The sequence below is a fragment of the Perca flavescens genome, chromosome 2 (genome assembly GCF_004354835.1).
Source record: "Perca flavescens isolate YP-PL-M2 chromosome 2, PFLA_1.0, whole genome shotgun sequence".
Classification (NCBI taxonomy): Eukaryota; Metazoa; Chordata; class Actinopteri; order Perciformes; family Percidae; genus Perca; species Perca flavescens.
In genome coordinates this window covers 35,538,859-35,559,623 of record NC_041332.1, presented here as the reverse complement: position 1 = coordinate 35,559,623, position 20,765 = coordinate 35,538,859, and the positions used below count along the sequence as shown (strand labels likewise).

General features: G+C 39.0%; 1 protein-coding gene and 1 long non-coding RNA gene across 3 annotated transcripts in view; both read right to left on the bottom strand.

Annotated features, from left to right (window-relative positions):
- Window positions 1-2,792: 2,792 nt before the first annotated feature.
- The window catches only part of zmp:0000001082 (integrin alpha-M), a 39,952-nt gene continuing 21,979 nt past the window's right edge, over window positions 2,793-20,765 (bottom strand). The window contains exons 19-32 of one of the 2 annotated variants that reach the window (XM_028595915.1): window positions 15,667-15,737; window positions 15,446-15,587; window positions 13,864-13,965; window positions 13,608-13,687; window positions 13,396-13,476; window positions 13,206-13,281; window positions 7,246-7,353; window positions 7,094-7,141; window positions 6,872-6,997; window positions 6,677-6,778; window positions 6,531-6,563; window positions 6,313-6,423; window positions 3,885-4,056; window positions 2,793-3,455 (exon numbers count right to left, since the gene is read on the bottom strand). In XM_028595915.1, coding sequence (XP_028451716.1) covers window positions 3,433-3,455; window positions 3,885-4,056; window positions 6,313-6,423; window positions 6,531-6,563; window positions 6,677-6,778; window positions 6,872-6,997; window positions 7,094-7,141; window positions 7,246-7,353; window positions 13,206-13,281; window positions 13,396-13,476; window positions 13,608-13,687; window positions 13,864-13,965; window positions 15,446-15,587; window positions 15,667-15,737 — 1,275 coding nt within the window. In that variant the 3' untranslated portion in view covers window positions 2,793-3,432. The remainder of the gene's footprint in view (window positions 3,456-3,884; window positions 4,057-6,312; window positions 6,424-6,530; window positions 6,564-6,676; window positions 6,779-6,871; window positions 6,998-7,093; window positions 7,142-7,245; window positions 7,354-13,205; window positions 13,282-13,395; window positions 13,477-13,607; window positions 13,688-13,863; window positions 13,966-15,445; window positions 15,588-15,666; window positions 15,738-20,765) is intronic. The other variant, XM_028595922.1, reaches the window with a different exon arrangement.
- Window positions 17,774-19,931, bottom strand: LOC114567046 (uncharacterized). The gene is made up of 5 exons (XR_003694115.1): window positions 19,661-19,931; window positions 18,665-18,729; window positions 18,378-18,556; window positions 18,115-18,294; window positions 17,774-18,008 (listed from the first exon to the last, which is right to left on the bottom strand). It is a non-coding gene; the product is annotated as an uncharacterized LOC114567046 (long non-coding RNA).

Genomic DNA, 20,765 nt, shown 5'->3' with positions numbered 1-20,765 from the left:
TCTCTACCTCATGTAGGTATGGGTCGTCAGTCATATGATAACAAGTTGTTGTATATGGAGGTGGAGATTTATTCTAAGTCTTCTCTCTGTTTAAAGTCTGTGGTGTATGTGTATAGCCTCAATGTTTTTTCTCTTCTTTTTTTTACCAGTCGATGCTGTGACCACGTTTACAGACGTATTGATTGATATTTCTGGTGTTAATCCAGTCTAGTTCTGGGGTCCGTTCCAGAAAGCAGGTTTAGTGAAAACTCTGAGTTTGTTAACCCTGAGATGAAGGAAACTCTGGGTTTTTTGTTTCAGAAAGAGAGGGAACTTAACCTCAGAGTCAGTTACTATGGTAACTTAACCTCAGAGTCAGTTACTATGGGAACTTAACCTCAGAGTCAGTTACTATGGGAACTTAACCTACTGACTCTGTGAACCTAACCTGGTCGGGAGCAGGTTTTCTTCTCTCAGTCTCCTCCCTCTGACACAGCACTCTCTCATTTCCTCATTCATTCCTTCAGTCTGGATCAGGCGCATTTTAGACCAGTTTGTTATCGGCATGAATAAAAAAACAGGGTTGGTTTATTAACCATGTTAGGCAGACTATAGGCTAAAACTTTTTTTTTCTCAAAACATTAGCATGTCCTTTTGTCAACGATCCCGTTGATGAAGAAGCTGTATTACTTCGTAGGGAGTTAAACATACGTCGGGAGATGATATTGAGATCCTGACTATAGATGTATTTTCATTTCCAGATAAGTACCTATTTGAGCGGTATGTTTTTTCTTCCCAGTCAATCAGTTATGTAGCCTACCTAACCTTATCCGTCCTCATATCACTAACGTCAACCACCGTGGACATGCTCTACATCCCAGCAGATTATTTGTGTCGCATTACATTTTTTTGCAAACGCCAGTTTTCTTTACCACATTGGTGATGCGGAGCACGTTAATAAAGCCACTGTATGCAGAGCCGTCAGAAGAGTGTGACTCACTCTGAAACGTTTTTTTTAAACGATTTTGTAGAGTTCCCTGGACACAAACCAGTAAGAGCCATTAAAAAAGGAGTCCCACAGTATTGCAGGTGAATGATGTAAACCCTTTGAAATAAATTGAAATGAATTATAATTCTGTTAATGATGGTGCTGCAGCCTCAGAATCATTAGTAGGCCTAGGACTTTTTCACCCGCAGTATTGCACCTAAATGAAATAGATTATAGGTTCAATACCATTTCACCAGTAATATTAGGCTATACGTCATCATTAAATATGATATTGGAATATACGCATTTACTCTTGCAGCAATTTTCTCCCACGCAAATTATCTCTCTTTTGCAGCAGCTGCTATGTTGCTTTTTTAACGAAATATATGTTCAAACTCACTGTATGTGCGCATGAGTTTGTGGTTGTTACCATGGTGAATCGTAGTATCATTCATGCTGCCTTTTTATAGTGGTGTGAACCTACGCTAAGTTGATTGAACCAACTTAAATCAGCTGTTCTGAAACCGAAAACTCAGTTTCCCATCTCAGGGTAAATCAACTCAGACATCAGAGTTAGAATCAGAGTTTGGTAAACCTCCTTCCTGAAACGGGCCCCAGGGTCCTTGTTTTTTTATGTGATGATGAAGTGTTCCCCACAGTAAACCATGCAATTTCCTTTTTCTTTTTTTTCCCCGGCGGAACCTTGTCTTTTGGGTTATTCTCGCCCTCCTGATTCCTGGCCACCAGTTATCAAGTGACCGAAGTCCCATACTTCGCCATTTCCATTATAAATGAGAAAACACTACCCGCGGAGCAAGTGTCTGAGATGCAGTTGAAAGCTCCAGAAAAAGCTAACCTTAGCTAATGTAATGACTATAACAATAACTTATTTCACCAGTAAATTGCTGTTGAATGAAAAAAACAACCACCAGATGGGAAAACGGTATTTTACAATTACTGTGAATGCACCGCGAGGCTACCTGTTTTAAGTGAACGCACCGTCTGTGTTGTTTTAATTCCGACAGCTGAGAGCAGACTGTCAGGTCCCGCTGTAGGAATCCTCTACAGTGAAGCTGTCAGCATTTTAACCCTGTTTAATCCAGCTGCTAGCTAAAGGTAGGCTAACGTTACCTGCTGTCAGGTGTAGTGTAAAGTCAGGCACCGAAATGAGGCAATTACATTTTCGTTCTTATTCGGTCTCATTACTACCGTTTAGGTCAGCACGTTTCGGTACCCGACCCTATTTACCAGAGTCAATGTGCAGTAACTTATATAATAATAATAATTTTGATGACTCACTGACGTCCAGTGATCACACTTTGGTTTCAACAACAGGTCGGCGAGTAGCACTCTCCAAAATATGCTTAGCTCGTAGCTGGTAGCTCAAGCTTGACGTGCTTCGGTGATATTTTGATTCAGCGTTACACAATGTGCGTATGGCTTTCGACTTGTCTAAGAGCCATCCAGGAGTTTTGGAAAATAAAAAGCTCCATTCAGACTTGTGTTGCTGCTGCATTTCTCCATCATGGCTGCAGCCTGCAGCAGGAGGATGTGTTAGGAGGAAGTATGGCAGCTTGATGATAAGTAAAGGTGCTGCAAAGGGTCAAAATGGACCTTTTTCATAGCAGACATTTTGACTTGTCATAGTAGGAAAAGCACATCTGAAATTGATAACCTTAACGATGGCTCAATTCCATCAAGTGTCCCAGTGAGATGTTTTAGTGAGTCAGCATGCACAATACCAGGACCTCTCCTACGTGGAATGCAGCCATCATTAATGGTTTAATACCAGGACCTCTCCTAAGTGGAATGCAGCCATCAGTAATGGTTTTGAATACAGTGCGTTTCCTACTATGACATGTCAACATGTCTGCCGTGAAAAAGGTCCATAGTAGCCTGTTAGCCACGACGCAAAGCCGAGTGAAGTGAAAATAAATTAATAAATGGCGGCATGCGATTAGAAAAAATTAACGCATTATGCTCGGCCCTTAATCGCAAGGCGATTAACGAGTTAATGCTGACAGCCCTATTAATAACTAATTTGTCTTTGGCTGTAGATTATTGAATTCACACAGAGAATGAAAACACACTGACTCTTTTCAAGAAAATAGTAATATTGAAAATGTCACTCCCATTTCACACCCCAAAATACATATGACAATAATATGTTCTGGCCAGAAACTACATTTTAAGTTTTGATTGCAGCAATAGTCCCTTTTAATTTAATTATGCACAACCCAGTACCTGTTTGAGCTCAGTCAGAAAAGAAGAAAAAAATGTATCTGACATGATCCTCCAAATCCACAGGAGGGAAAGACCTTACTGGTGAGATAGTAGAAATGGAAATCCAAACTCAGGCGAAAGCCTGAAGTTCAGGGTCCAGCCCACTGTCCACCACGCTCTCTCCTCCTACGGCTGGCAGAGTGGACACACCCCGCTCCTCCGTCGCATCCGTGCTCTCGCTCTCACGGATCGCCACACAGTCCTGCTGTGTCAACAGATAAAGGTTATCAGACACCACCATCAAAAGAAAGAAAGAAAATAAATCACTGTTCAGGATATTAATTCCTTTTCTTGCAGAGCTAAATGTTCGCCGTTTCTCCCTCTGCAGCCAGTTTAGAAAAGAAACACACCTAGTGGGTGCAATGGCCAGTAGGTCGCAGCTTTCTTCATTTAAAACAAAGTGGCATAACCTGAGCTGTTTGCGTCTGATTAATAAGTGAAAATAGGAAACTCATACTTTGTGTTACATCTGAAGGAATATTTTAGCTTCAGTTCAAATTAGCTTGGATGAATGTACAAAATGTCCTATTATGGTGACAAATATTGATCACACAATCCCATCATCCCTGCTTAAAAGTTTTAAACACAACCATCAGATTTGGGGTGGGTTACAGAATGCTGCTGTTGGCCTCACCATCACCAAGGAACTTCTTGTCCTCTGGAGGTTGGTCAGATGTGCAGTCAGTCTCTGATTGGCTGACTATCCCGTTGGTGGTGCCAGTGGTGGAATTATCAGGGTTTCCAGCCTGAAGAGGAGTTCCTTCCTCCGGTTCGTCGTTAGGAGTTTTCCTCTTAAAACAACCCAACTTATGAGAGAGACAAAAAAAATTAGACCAAACTACACAGAGACCTATTTTACAGCTGACAAGTTTTGAAAGAAAATTTGAATAAGACCTATCTTGCATATTTTTTCAGGTTCATACTTGTATTTTGCGTTCCTACTAGAACATGTTTACATGCTTTAATGTTTAAAAAGCATTATTTTTTTTTATCATACTGCCTGTCTGAATATACCTGTATTAGTCTAACTAAAGTATATTTCCAGAATAAAGCCTGACATCCGGCGTTCACCTTCCGTTCTCTGTTTGTTGTCGTCAAACTCCCTTCGCTATGGGAAACAATAGCAACCTTCGAGCCAGCAAGCTACACGCTGAACATGTCAATGTGGATGGTGCAACAAGGCAGGTCTGCTTGGTTCTTTTGGTGAATGATTGTAAAGATTTATAAAGAATATGTTTAGGGCATTTCCTCTCTAACTGGAACGTTTCGGGACAGATCGGCGGGGATTGCTGTATTGACATACACTGGTAAGAGCAAATGACTTATAACCATGTATCAGCTCATTCAAATTGTTCACGTTACTGTATTGTGTCAACCGTTAACTTCATTTAATATTGTATGTGGCGTTTTCTTTTGCGCGGTGCAAATGCTCCACCACAACAAGTTCCTTCCTGAGACTATTTAGCAGAGCCACCGTCGCTGCGTCCGCCCAAGACCATTGTGATTGGTTTGATATGTCATATATTTACTGTAATAAATCCAAAAATGACCCCAATGCGTCATCAGATATTAAGGAAACATGCTAAGTTGAAATACTATCTTTTCTGACCACAATGCTAATGCCAGGATTTTCTCCTTTTGAAATTTCCGTTCAGTGACGTAATGTCTGTTTATGTTTCGGCCTGTGCGTTGGTATCAACGGCCCAGTTGGACAGCCGGGCCGGGTTGCCAGATATACCTGTAGAAACGTAAACCCAGCGCGCTACAGCTGTAACAGCCATGGAAGCAGCAAACAGGCACGGGCTTTTATGATGTCAATTTAGCCAGCATCTAACGTTAGCTAACGTTACTCCGCTGTGCTGTGAAGTAATGTCTGACTATGTGAGACAACTGTCTAGCAACGTCTAGCAAACTTCGAGTCTGGGTAGGAAGGGGGCGCGGGAGACGACTCTCTCCAGTATTTTGAATTTGTACTGCAGTAACTATTTTAAACACTAGCTGTCAGTATTACATATTGGACCTTTTAAAGAAATACAAACAACCCAGAGCGTTTTTTCTCCTATCCCATACTTGTATCTGTGGTAGAGCCAGACCTTACTCCATAGTTCTGTGGAGATAGGTCTGACAGTGCAAAACTATCCCTGTATTCTCCCTCTGTATGAAAAGCTCCGTTTTAGCGCCTGTCTCTTCAGTTACTAACATTCAAGCAACAACTCTTAACATTAAGATATAAGTTTGTCTTTAAAAATAAATAGTACTTTATTAATCCCTATAGACATGCATTCGTGGAGAGATGTCCCAGCTAGGGGGCTGACACATAGTCGCCACTCGAAGCAGTGAGGGGTTTGGTACCTTGCTCAAGGGCGCCTTGGCAGAACTGGCACCTCTCCAGCTACCCCATCTCTCCCCTTTTCGTTCATCCCGTCCCCTTGTGTCCGCTGTGTTAATTTTCAACTGAACCAATTCAGAGCACATAACTACAGCCACAGTTGCTTTTCCAGTTCGTCATCATGTACACTCATCATAACCCTCTTTTCTTCTGATGTGCACTCATCATAACCCTCTTTTCTTGTGATGTACACTCATCATAACCCACACTCCGTACCATGGTCCGTACTAGTCTTTTCGACGACATTTCATTTATGGGATTTAGTAGACCCCTGACTACATACATTATATTGTATAAAATAAACTGGGCCTACAATAACATGTAGGGTGGCCTAAAGGCTTTCTACATACATTGTTTGCATGGAATACTAAGCTATTAAAATAGCCTAATCCTTGTAGGCATGATTTTATTATTTAATCATCTTTTATTGTTAAACATACAGTACATGTGGCACAGTGAATCCGGTATCTGTGGATGGCCTTAGTGACTACCTTTCCTATAGGCCAGTAAGCAGTGGGGATTTTTATTTGCTAATAATATGTTGGATTCATGTTAAGACTTTTTTTAATTTAGAAAAAAACTTGACTGACCTACTGCCACGCCCTAAGCTTTTATTTTGTGTTAGAATTGTGGTTCGGAATGAACAACTTCAATTTGGAAAATCGACTCTCACCTTAAACATGATGACTGTGATTATGAGCAGAAGCAAGAGTCCCATTCCAGCTCCAGTTGCAATGATCAGCAGTTCATTCGGGAGGATTATGAACTCAACACGAACTTCAGTCTGTTGGCAGAGAAGGTTTTCAAAGTGGCTTATTTGAACGAGGATCTCAAATTAAAAGATCTTGTAGATTAAATAGTTTATGCTGTTCATGTGTAGGCTGATCGTACCATTGTCCCTGTTGGAATGTTGTCAGACATCTCCTGTGTGAAACCATAATTATCTTGTGGTTAATAAACACGATAAATTAGGCATCCTAAAAAAATAAAAGCAATATCTTTTGAAATGGCATTGGTGTGGTCAAACGTCAACATACCTCTTTCAGCATATACCGTTGCTTGTCATAGTTAACACGCATAAAGCTTTTAAATTTAACCTCTGCACTGTCTCCAGTATATCGTTTAAGAAAGGCAATATTCTGCAAAGTAAAAGCATGTTATTAATGATATATTCCCCACTTTCAATGTGGTTTATGTGGTGTGCATTCTCTCTGTGTGCTGTTCTTACATACCGCTGCATTCTGTTTTAGATCCTTAAAGTGTACGTCTCCTGACAGTGTAATCTCAGTGGATGATTCTCTCTCCAGGATGAAACTGTCACACAATATGACTTTGCAATTTTTTTCTGGCGAGCAGTACTGTAAAAAACAGCAACAGTTCATTTAATTAAGGGATCTTTAACTTCACAACATGTACAGTTTGAATAATTTTGATACTAAAAATGTTTTACTTACTTTAGAATTCGGTACCATGTCGGTAACGCCTGTGCATTGAGTTTTGTTCTTTAAAAAGAAAAGAGTAATTGGTAAGCATTAAGGCTTTGTAATTCAATACACAGCAGCAGTGTTAATAAGTATGTGTAGTGTTCTGGCAGTTGCCAAGTTACCTGCTGGACATAGACTTGATAGTTCGTCATTTCAAAGTTATGTTCCAGTTTAGTTGGGAAGAACAGGGACACATTGACAGGAAAGGCCTTGAAACCAAGATTATCTAGCTGCGAATATAGAGAGACAGTTGGTCTATTTTTAAAGAATAGTTCAACATTTTGGGAAATACACATATTCACTTTTCTGCTGAGAGTTAGATGAGAAGATTAAAGGTCCCATGACATGGTGCTCTTTGGATGTTTTTATATAGACCTTAGTGGTCCCCTAATACTGTATCTGAAGTCTCTTTTATATAGACCTTAGTGGTCCCCTAATACTGTATCTGAAGTCTCTTTTATATAGACATTAGTGGTCCCCTAATACTTTATCTGAAGTCTCTTTTATATAGACCTTAGTGGTCCCCTAATACTGAATCTGAAGTCTCTTTTATATATACATTAGTGGTCCCCTAATACTTTATCTGAAGTCTCTTTTATATAGGCCTTAGTGGTCCCCTAATACTGTATCTGAAGTCTCTTTTATATAGACCTTAGTGGTCCCCTAATACTGTATCTGAAGTCTCTTTTATATAGACCTTAGTGGTCCCCTAATACTGTATCTGAAGTCTCTTTTATATAGACCTTAGTGGTCCCCTAATACTGTATCTGAAGTATCTTTTATATAGACCTTAGGCTGGGGGAACATAGGCAGGCTGGGGGAACACATATTAATGTTAAAAACCTCATAAAGTGCCATGGGATCTTTAATACAACTCTATATGGTTAATATGAAGCCGGCAGCGGGTTAGCTTAGCTTTAGCATAAAAACTAAACAACTAGCCTGGTTCTGTAAGGTAGCACAATATGCCTACAAGCACGTTTACAGCTCAAGTAGAACGTTATGGCTTTTCTGGAGTGTGTACAAACCCAGGTACTGTACACTACCTGCCCACCCACCAAGCAGCAGAGAGCCAAGGTTAGCGAATAGTTGGTAAACATGGCAGAGCATTTAGCAACTAATTCATCCCAGAATTGGGGAAGACCAAAACCAAGCTAAAAGGAAAATGAATATTGGACTACAATTTGCAGGTGAACGGAAACACGATTCCAAATGAATCCTAAAGATGCTTTGTGTCTGCTGGATGTGTAAATGGGCAAATGGTCACTACGGTAACAAGTTCGCCATAACCTCTTTATAAGGGGATAATGTATCAGTGTGGTGTTGGTGTTTTTCCAGCCAGTGGTCTAGTCTACGTGATACGCAGGTATTCACCGTATACCCACTAGGAAAAGTCAAGGATTTCCGTATACCCACTTACAAAAGCGCGATGATATGTAACAACATCGCTGTGACAAAACTTTCTCACTTTCATTCATAAATTCGCCCCGTCTGTGTTGTGAAGCACTGACATGTGGATCTTTGGGCTTCCGTGGCCATGCCCTGGATCTGACGCGACGTCACTTTTAAAGTTACTAAGCAACAAGTTTCCTTTCTCCATCAAAGTTTTAAAGTAACAAGATATTTAACATAAAAAGACCCAAATAAAAATTCTGTCCCTGAAGCTCCTGCCGTGTCCCAGCTGCCACAGATCATAATGACCCGATGTTACCGTTACTGTTACAGAAAACCAGCCCAGAAATTCTACCGCAACGTTACGGTTACCTGGTAAGTGAGAGTAGCTTATATGATAGAGTGTGTGTGTGTGTGTGTGTGTGTGTGTGTGTGTGTGTGTGTGTGTGTGTGTGTGTGTGTGTGTGTGTGTGAGTACAGTAGTAAACAGAAGACAATGTTTATATTTCATTGTTTCACATGATGAGATAGATGGTGAGAACTCATGGTCAGCATTGTGAACTGAAAGTCAGGCTAGCACACATGCAAAGCTGATATAAGCAATGGAAACTCAATGCAAATTAGAGTACATTCTTAAATCTTAAATGTGCATTACTTTACACAATTAAGTTACTATATGGTAATGTTAGTTATCAATGGTCAGATAATTAACTAAAATAAAAAAGAGTGGGGCTTTTTATGCATTCGTTAGCGTGTGGTGTTGAAGATTGTGAACAGTTTATTAAATACTTTTGAGTAAATTTAGGCCCTGTTCAGCAGATGTTATTGCTAATAGAAACAAAACTTGTATGATGATGCTAATTATTAGTCATGGTTTTGTGTGGCAGTGTAGGGGTGTCGATCAAATGGCTCATTTGTGTGATGTCCTGTTGTGTTCAGGTTCGGTAGCGTTTCTCAAAAAGTTAAATCTGTCTCAACTTTAAGTGTTGTTTTTCCAGAGCTTTAAATAAACGCCATCAATACCGAAACGTCAGTTGTCCGTGTAAAGTTTGAATCATAGATATATGAGTTCATATATGGAAACATCACAGTGCTCAGCGTATGGAGTGTCGCTCTGGGATAGGCGAATATGAGGCTGGGATGGGAAAACCACAGTATACTCACTACAAAAATATAGACTACACCACTGTGTTCAGCTCCCCCCCAGAAGCCAAACAATCAGGTAAATTAATGCAGGTCTAAAATTGGTAACTTTTATAAAAAAAAAACGTTTTGTCATATTTGCAGAAACTGTCACTATATACTGACAGTACTTCATGAATCAGATAATATGTGAAACAGTGCCAATCCTCTGCCTTCTCCTGGTGCAGCTTATAAGGAGGCATAAAGACAACAACCAATCAGAGCCGAGGAGACTCTAACAGTATCAATAGGCTCGTTGGAGATGAGCCAGGTCTGTGCAGAATTAATCACCGGCGATCGCCGCCCGTTGCATGCCGGTTAGATTTGTGTCCGACTTGATCCCGACTTGCTCTGACGTCATGCGCACGTGGGCAACGAAGACCTCACGAGATCACGGCGGTCGCAGACCCAGGGCATGCTGGGAAACTCCTAGCTGATCTAACAGCTGATTGGTTCAGAATTAACTCACATGATGAAGTTTTATATACACTTTTTTTATTGTTTTTGAATCGGAGGGTTTTTTATTGCTTGATTTAAAGGCTTATTCTGTACAGAACACATGTTGTGTGGCTGATAGTGATGTTTAGAAATCAGAGAGACTAAATCTGTTCAGATTACAGATCATCTACAGTCTGTTGTTTATTAAAATCAGCAACAGATTGCCTGCAGAGCATTTTAACAGCTACTCTGTCATGATAAAAACAGCTGGAGACTGTGTACAAGCTGATATATCAGTCCCTCCAGAAAAACGCAATTATGCGGTCGCATAATTCAATGCATAATCAGCCAAAGTCCACATATTCATGTGGGGGCCGCATTTTTTCAAATATGCCGCACTTTTGCCGCATAAATTGCAGATTTCCGCGCAAAATATGTGGTGCTTGCATGATTTCATAATCCCCGCATTTTCGTTGCAAAAAAGTCACATATCTTAGCAAAAAGTTGAAAAAATGTTACGTTTACTTCACACAAGAGCAGCCATTTTCCGCTGTTGCCATAGGGAACGTTATGAAGTGACGTAATTACGCAACGTGAACATCATCGAAAAGCAGGGTGTTGGAGGTTGAATTTTACATGTACTTTGAGTCTCTTAAGTTGGTATCCAATAAGAAAGCTATCTTAATATCTGATATTATCTGAAATTTCTTTGTTTAAGTGCTCCTGCTGTCTATATTATTAACGATTTTTGAAAGTCTGTCTCTTTTGTATCTTTTATTTCTCTCTGTTTAGACTATTACTTTTATTTTTACTTTAATATTATATTATTTGTACATATTTTTGTATCTTATTTGTTTACTTATTGCAATGACTGAATATCTGTAAACTATTTTTGGAAATTAAGTTTAAAAAAAGCAGGGTGTTGGGGGAATCACTTTTTCTTCTCTTTTTCATCAAACCGCAGTTTTTGTAAGTTCCCGCATTTTTTGCAAGTTCCCGCAATTTCATCGCATAAAATTGCATAAATATCCCGCATATTCCATCGCATTTTTTAAGAAAACGTGCCGCATAATCAAGGATTTTTGCCCGCAACAATCACAAAAAAACTTTTTCTGGAAGGACTGATATATGGGTCTGACAACATTTGAATGAATCATACCTAACAGGATGTGAGTGTTTCTGTCACTTCCTGGAAATGGCTGGAAACTGTCTGACTCAACCGCGGCTCTTTGTAGTTCACCGGCTGCTGCCGCCTGCTCTCGTCCACTCAACAGACGAGGCGCAGTTCATCTCCAACGAGCCTATTGACTGCATATGAACTGAGACCAAAATGCATTGCCTATTGCTCTCCTCAAATGTTTTCAGAAAAATATTTTAGTCTACTGTTTAGCTGTAAAATTAGAAAGTTAGCTCTGGGTGGTGCTGCATTTTGGCTGATTTCTCAATCACATTTAATCAGTCCTTCCTAGTCTTACACTTTGAGTCATTGACATTGCATTAGAGATTCCTCGGCTCTGACTGGTTGTTTTCCTTCGGGGGCTGTGGATACTTGCAAATGTCATTAGAGCACGAAGAGGAGGCAGTGGAACTTTTTTTTTTCTTTTCACAAATTAGCTGTCTCATCTAGTTGTGACAAGATATAGGGACAGTTTCAGCAAATATGAAAAAAAAAATGTAGGGACCGTTCGGTATTTATGGAATGGACCACCAGAGGAAAACAGGGGAGGGTCGTGTCTTTTTATTCTTTGTAGAGGGGAGGGTCACCCAACATTTTATAGTCTAGGAGTGGGTGGGGGGGGGGGGTCAGACAACTTTTGTATTCATGAAACAGCAACATTTCAAAATGGCTTGTTTGGTGCATATTTTTCCATGTAGCTCTTAGTTTGCTGGGGGGCAGAGGGAGCACCAGGTTTCCTAAATGCCACGTATATACATTTGATGTCAGCTTACTAATTGATTGTGCGTTTTGTGTAGATTTGGACTTTTATACGTTTTATTCCACTTTGTTTAAACGGCGAAGTGGAGAGGCCTCGTTCACCTGTTTGGAGCTGGCTGGTGAATGTGACGCTCGTATAGGCCTTGCTGGATACACCGGGACTATTAGTGGATCTACTGATCCATGTGTTTTACTTTTTTTTCATGTCATTGGATTACGGCAAAATATGGATCTTTTTTCTTAACGTGTCTTAATGTTTTATTGTGTGACTGCGCTTGGTTTCTGCGTTTGGAGAGGCATCTCAACAGACTGGAGGTCCAACACTGAGTGTTCACTGTTACATTTGAGTTGAATTTAAGTGTCAGGCAATTTCGCCACCGTCTGTCTATTGTGTTCCAAGACAGCCGAGTGGATTTCATAAGGGCAAATTGTTAAATTGTTACAATGTAATTTAAAATCTGCTTTAAAAACTAAACCTATATGTTTTGGATTAATGTTCAGCTTTGGCAGCTTTACCTATGTGCTAAAATATCATAGACTGTTACAGTCTATGTAAAATATACAATGACTGAGGAAGCCTAGTGACAAGTCCATAGCAACCAGTTTTTGTGTTGTGGTCTCAATGTTTTATTGTTTTATTTCATGTGAATACTAGTTTACTAAAGGAGTAACTTAGTATTTGAAGTAATGCAGTAATGCAGGAAGTGTGCATTTAGTTTCAATGCTTATTGTGTTTCCACAACAACGTTAGTGAGTAAATCTACTGAAATGGCCCCCACACCATAACAGAGGAGTGGGATGTGTAAGATGAGAATGCAGAGGTTAAATCATGCATGTCGTGGCTGTAAAAAATAAGTAGCATCTGCACATCTTTACCAAGTACTAACCAGTACAGGAGACATCCATAAATTGATGCCTCTTTTTGCAGTCATTTTGGAGGGTCATAGACATTTTTTACTTGTGAAGGGAGGGTCAAGTCTATTTTTACTAAAGGTCCCAAAACTCCTCCGGTGGACCTTTATATAAATAATGAACAGTCCCTTATAAAAGGTTACCTACCAAACCTTTATTGATAAGTTGAAATTTGCTTTTGGACTGGATGGTTGCTTGTTGCATAGTTATTACCGGCCTCACCTTATATATAGTAACCATTTTTTTCGGTCCAGTATCCTCTGTTGTGAAGTTCAGATAAGTGATAGGGTCTTCTTTCCTGAAACCAATACAGGATGATCACAATATGTAGCGAGCTGTGGGATAATATAACTACCAACTGGATAAAAGAACTACAGTTTCAAAAATACTATTTGTGAAAAGTGGCACTTACACAGTGACAGCCATTCTAATTTCAAATTTCACTGTGATGTTTTCGGTCTGGGAATTGGTCCTGCTGGAGTTTGTATTTTCACTGAGGATATAAAAAGTATATATTGTGAATATTAAACATAAAATATGTAATGATAGTAAATTATATCTTGATAATATAGAGAACATGTTTGGCTTTGTTCTGTGTGTCAGATTGTATGACAAGGCCTCTACCTGTTTCCAGTAATGGTCATCAACAATGTGTCATTCCAAACACTGTCCTTCATGATGTGGAAATAAGTAATAAATGTTGCCTTCATAGGGAAAAAAAGACAACGGCGTAAGATGTAAGTCAAAGAGAAAGAGAATATCTACATGAGAGAAGTTTCCAAGTTTGTAAATGTCAAAAGTTCAGGCAGCTGGTCTCAGTTCTTCATTCATGAAACTTCACTTCTGTCTGTTTTTTGTGTCAGGGTGCAGAATGACTCACAGATGATTTGCTGCGAAACACAGGAGGGCTCACATTACACACAGTTTTTCTTGTGTCTTCTCCATCTAGTTCTTGACAGCTGTGGAGCGTTGGTCTTGTCGACTGTTTAACAAGAAGGAAAAAAGGGAGAACTGAGACCCTCTTGAATAAAAGATTTTAGTTTGAATCAAATGCTCTGACATTTGTGTGAACCTGACTGAACTTTGATATACTGTTAATAAGTTAAAGTTTAAAACTTTCAGGCCAGTCTAGAGAGAGAGAGATTTCAAACAGCATTACTTCTCAAAGTAAGATGTGTGATTAGAAACACCACAACCTACACATCCTGCATGGGGCACAGAACGTGTGAAAGAAAGCTTTGCAGTAGTTATGCACTTAACCAGTGGAGGTTCATTGTATGAATGTTTTATTTCTGACAGATTTTATTAGTGACGTAAATGAATAATCTCTTTACATGCAGCTTAAATAAAAGGGATGCAGATATGTGATAGTGTGTTTTAGGAATTGCTGTCAGATTTGAGTGATTTATTCTGAAAAGCAGTTCAACAAAGACTGAATGATTAGGCATTTGCTTCAACTATTCTCTGATGGAATGATTGGAAGGATAACTGGACAAATAGATACACAGATAAGGTCATCATGTGTATCTTAAATTTAAGAAACTGGGGTTATGTTTGTCTGCACTTCCAGTCACCATGCCATAATAGAGGCAAACCAAAAAACATCAGTGGCAAACCCAGATTTAATAAAATTAAGATGGGTGTTTTCATGCAACTGTCCTGCTTTAACAAAAAGGACCCAGGCCTAAAATAATGTCTGTTGGAGACTGTCCTCTCCCAAAAAACAACGTCACAAGTAATCTGTACATATTTACGTTTTATTCTAAGGCTGCTCCACCCTTTTAGTGGCCATTGTAATTATGACAGGAGCAAAACAAGAAGTATAAGAGAGCACTCCACTGATCAAAATGGACACAGCAGCACCAGAGATATTGTCCTTTTTATTTCACTCATTCTTCTACCTTGTTAAAACCTGGCGCCTACGGCACCCACAATGCAACTGCACCGCTGACAGTTAAATCGGCGATTCTGGTGTATTATGCTAGTTGCTCCTATAAGTAGCCTTGAGTTGCTAGCCTAAAAGGGTAATTTATTTATTTTTTCTTTCTTTTTTTACCTGGAACCTATTTTCCTATGTTTTTGTGTGTAAGTTACTGATAGGAACTACAATCTTTGAAATTGGTCCAGTATTAAGCATGAAAGCTGTAACCGGCAGCCACAGACCGGGCTGCAATGTAACCGTATGGGGCAAATGTTCATTGTCAGTTTGGTCCATTAAAAGGGCTTTATTTGCCACTGAAAGGCTCAGATTATTATTATTATTATACATTGTAGCTTGTTTGTTAGTGATCTTGCTTAATACTGAACCAATGTCAAAGATTGTTGTTCCCATCAGTCACTTAGACACAAAAAGATAGGAAAATAGGGTTGAAAAAAAAAAGCAGGGATAATGATGCCTGGTAAACTTTTAAACTTCCCCTTAAAAAGCAGGACAGGATTTAGAAGTTAAACTTTTAAGTCACCACTTCAAGAGTCATCCTGGAGAAGGAGAGGCCTTGAGGATAGTTCATTGTTAGGCTGGTGTGGTATGAGTCATCTCCATGATTGGACAGTTTTACAGAGACGAGGAAGTATGTATTTTCTGCCACCAATAATGTTTTGTGCCTAAGAGAAAGAGAGTACTTGTTACATTTGGTCATATAATGTTAATATTACAGTTGATTTGCTTGTCATGTATACTTACATGAAGTTGAAATCCACCTCAAGTTCAGCAGTACAGTTGTCATTTTTTTTACAGTGCTTTTCAAAGGGAACCTGTTAATAAAAATACACTTTTGTTCATGTCACGCTTGGAAATCCAGAGCAGGCCAGAAGAAAATGGTGTTAACACAGGATTCCTTTGAAACACAATAAACAAACAATAAAAAAGGTTTTGTGACCTGTGGCCACCAGTGGTGAGAGAAGTATTCCAATAATTTACTTACTGTAAGTAAAAGTACTAATACCACACTGTAAAAAATACTCTGTTACAAGTAAACGTTCTGCATCGAAAATGGTAATGTTAAATATAGAAGTAGGTAAGTATCATCAGGAAAATGTACTTAAAGTATTAAAAGTAAAAATACTCAATGCAGAAAAATCCTCACATTTTAGAAACTGGAAACAATCCAATCAGTTCTGTCAATCAACTAAGTGTTTAATCGGCTAATTATTCAGGCCTATATATTGTTGGGTAGTTTAAGTTATAATAAAACATTGTATTATATAAACTATGTGTGTTTTGTGTGCAAACTAAAGCTGTCATGTTGTGAAAATACAATATTTCTCCGTGAAATGTAGTGGAGTAGAAGTAGAAAGTAGACGTCCCTCAAATTGTACTTAAGTACACTACTTGAGTAAATAGTCACTTGGTTACATTCCCCCACTGGTGACCACACAAATCATAGACTGTAAAAATAATGGACAAAGCTTTCAGGTCTGAAAAGGGAAGCCAATGTGGAAGCACCTTAAACCTGTATTCTATATATTTTCCAGCAGTGGGTTACTCCCGTGGTTGCAAAAAGCAACCAGACCTTCCTCCACAGCGCTGCAGGAGGAGGGTCTGGCTAGTCCACACAGCATTCCGGGTTGCAAGAAAAATATGCTCTGGTTTATTTATAAACGAACAGCCTCGCAAAATTTGACGAAAATCTTTTAAACTGACCTTTGTCGATCTGAAATGAAGACAGATTCAGCAACTGCCCGGCCTATTTCTCGCTTAAAATGTTTTCAGAAACACGCTTCGATGAACTATTTTCGTAAAATATGAGATCCTATTCCGAACGAGCCGCCATTATGCCAAGCCAGACCCACGTGACGCGTTCATTTCCGTTTTTTCATTTTTTGGGCGACATTACAGATTAGCGCTGCCTGCTGTTATGGAGATGTATTACGTCTCACACACGTGCAGAACGTACGCTCAAGTCGGCGTCGCTTCGGTGTGTTCCAAGGCACTTTTTTGACCAACTCGGGGAGACTGATCAGTCCGACTGCCTTTTCCGCCGACGGTCGGCCGTCGAGTTGGTGTGTCAGGGCCAGAGTTTTTTTTGTGATTGTTGCGGGCAAAAATCCTTGATTATGCGGCATGTTTTCTTAAAAAATGCGATGGAATATGCAGGATATTTATGCAATTTTACACACTTAAAAATGATGGGTTAAAAATAACCCAACTTGGGTTGTTTTATAACCCAACCGCTGGATCACTATTGCACCGGACCAACAGTAGTTAATTTGACCCAGCAAGATGGGTTGGTGATTTTTAACCCAACAGATGAGTTAAATATTCTACCCAAATGCTGGGTCAAATTAATTATAATTCTGGATTGATTCAACTACATACATTTGTTATATAGTGTACCCAAATGCTGGGTCAAATTAATTACAATTTTGGGTTGATTCAACTACATATTTGTTATATAGTGTACCCAAATGCTGGGTCAAATTAATTACAATTCTGGGTTGATTCAACTACATATTTGTTATATAGTGTACCCAAATGCTGGGTCAAATTAATTACAATTCTGGGTTGATTCAACTACATATTTGTTATATAGTGTACCCGAATGCTGGGCAAAATTAACCTATATGCCAGATTAATTCTAACACATTACAGTACAATTTAAGAAAATAAATTGCAATAAAACTGTTAAACTACAAACCTAGAACAGAATACATGCTAGATGTATGAATATATTATTTAATAAACACTTAAACAATACAAAAACAAAACAACATAATGGAATCTTTGAAAAAATTTATTATATCAACAATATAGTGGAACTGGTGCAGTTCATATCACTCAGGTAGGAAAACATTCAGAGCAAAACAACAATTACGAATGAACTGGCTGAACATTCAACAGGTCTATACTGAACAAATTCAAATTCCTATTAAAAAGCTGCTATTAAGAGCCATTAGCTCTACTTGCAAGCAAGTATTCTACTTTGAATAAACTTTACCATTTTAGACTCCCCTCCTGGCATTTCACGTGACCAAGTTTCAAACAACTTTGATGCAGCATCCCCATGCAGGACAAGCCTGTGCAATCTATAAAATGGAAAACACATTTTTAAAACCAATTCAATGTGGCACACTAATAAAACATTATAAACAATGCATCCTTATATGTAAGATCATATTTCCCTATACCTACCATGCCTTTGGTCATTAGGTGAGGGAACTCTTCGAGGATCTGATCGATGGTCCAATTGTTGTCCCTAATCCACTTGGCCCTGTAGACTGCTGTGTTCGGCATGTAGGTCTCTATCTGGCTGAGAATTATTTCTCAACCATTCTTTAAGCTGTGACCCACGTTCGTCTGATATGGTACAGTCTGTAAAAAAGAACAAGAAAGTTGTCAGTCACTGAAATATGGATGTTTTGCTTCATCAAATAATTTTTCAGTTTAATAATTACCTGGTATGAGAGCCCTTGCTAGAGCGCCATCATCTGGCGTTTGTGGTGGTGTCTGTGCCGTGCTCTGCAACCTGCTGGTTGATCTCAGCTGCTTCCTGACGTTCCGCAGCTTTTCCTCCAGGAATCCAGTGGCCGGCTCTATTCATCTATTGGAGTCACTTTGACATATTACGTGGAAGCTATTGAAAAAAAGAGGAAATTATATTTCATAAGAATTCATGTCTGAAAAGGGCTTTAGTAGCAATGCAGACTTGATACTGCTGTGGATGGGAAAACATATTTCTTACCTTTTAAATCTTTCGACAAGGTCTGGCACTCTGTCATAGTGTTAATGACAAAGCTATCCATTGATCTGAAACAAACACAAAAGAGCTTAAGCAAAGATACAATTGCTATTGTATTAACTATTCAGATATCACCATGTAAAAGCAATGCAGACTAACAGCAGAATGTAATCCAATGTGAAGATAACAGCCATTTTATTTAGCATCACAATCCTCCCTCTCTACCTATACAATTCATATGACAAATTGCATGCATGTAAATTGTTTTTACCTTTTACAAGAATATTTGTGGCTGCTCAAAGCATAGCCTTCAGGGCACGAGTGTCAGTACAACAGTACAGCAGTGGTTCCCAAACTTTTTATTATATATTTCTTAACCCTTAACTCAAGTGGCCCTTGTCGTTTGCCAGGCCGCCATTTTAAATAAGCATTTGTTCTTATCTATTGTGGGTCACCACATTACTTAAATAAATGCACATAAATGCATTTAGTCAGACATATCAGGTTATCTCACTGTTTTTACATACTTTAATCAGTCATACACTGTTATGCCTTCACATTTCACATTAAAAGCTTCAAGGAAAAACAAGCGCTGCGTTCATTTACAGCCAGTTAAAATAATATAGCTAGCAAAGCAACTAACTGACAGCCAGTTGGCTAGTAAACTATCTAGCTAGCTAGCTAGCTAGATAGTTTGTTAACTGCTGAATTACCTGGCTAGCTTGAAACTAGCTGGCAAATTAGCCTGGTGAACTCAATAAACATGACCATATGCCCATGGGCATTATGAACTTGTTTCATTAATTCATTAATATAATTCAGACCAAACGGATAAGCTGTAGGCTATACATGCTTCCATGATAACGGCTAAATGGCTATCGTTAGCTAGCTACGTTGTTAGCCAAACTAACCAACTAGCCTCACAATATAAAGATAGTACTTTAATAGGTAACATAACACAGACAATGTGAATTAGACATGTAGCTAGTGTACACAAACCTTTTATTATGTATTTGCCTCGTTGGATGACCAGACTGGTTCTCTGCTGTGACAAGCACTCGGTGTGTGGACTCTGGTGATGATCTGATGCAACCCAATGACGTTCGAAGCACAAACAACCCAAGTGCTGGGTCAACCGATGTATGTTGGGTTGATGGATTTTGACTCAACACATGAGTTGCACAAAATAACCCAACTTCCATATAAATAACCCATAATGGGTAAAACATTTCATAACCCAGCGGTTGGGTAGATGAAATAACCCAGCATTTTTTAGGGTGTATGCGATGAAATTGCGGGAACTTGCAAAAACTGCGGTTTGATGAAAAAGAGAAGAAAAAGGGATTCCCCCAACACCCTGCTTTTTTAAAACTTAATTTCCAAAAATAGTTTACAGATATTCAGTCATTGCAATAAGTAAACAAATAAGATACAAAAATATGTACAAACATTATAATAAAGTAAAAATAAAAGTAATAGTCTAAACAGAGGGAAATAAAAGAGACAGACTTTCAAAAATCGTTAATAATATAGACAGCAGGAGCACTTAAACAAAGAAATTTGAGTAGACATCAGATATTAAGATAGCTTTCTTATTGGATACCAACTCAAAGTACACGTCAAATTCAACCTCCAACACCTGCTTTTCGATGATTTTCATGTTGCGTAATTACGTCACTTCATAACGTTCCCATGGCAACAGGGGAAAATGGCTGCTCTTGTGTGAAGTAAACGCAAAATTTTTTCAACTTTTTGCTAAGATATATGTGACGTTTTTGCAACGAAAATGCGGGGATTATGAAATCATGCAAGCACCACATATTTTGCGCGGAAATCGGCAATTTATGCGGCGAAAGTGTGGCATATTTGAAAAAATGCGGCCCCCACATGAATATGCGGACTTTGGCTGATTATGCATTGAATTATGCGTTCGCATAATCGCGTTTTTCTGGAGGGACTGTTTAGGGGTCGGGCTACACACTGACCTGTCAATCAGGACAGAGGCATAGCAATGCTAAATGGCGTGAACTTGTTTTGGGGTTTTTGTCCGTGTTTTTGTCTTAAACTTTGAGTCTCTGTGTATTTTCACTTCGTCAGAGTTAAT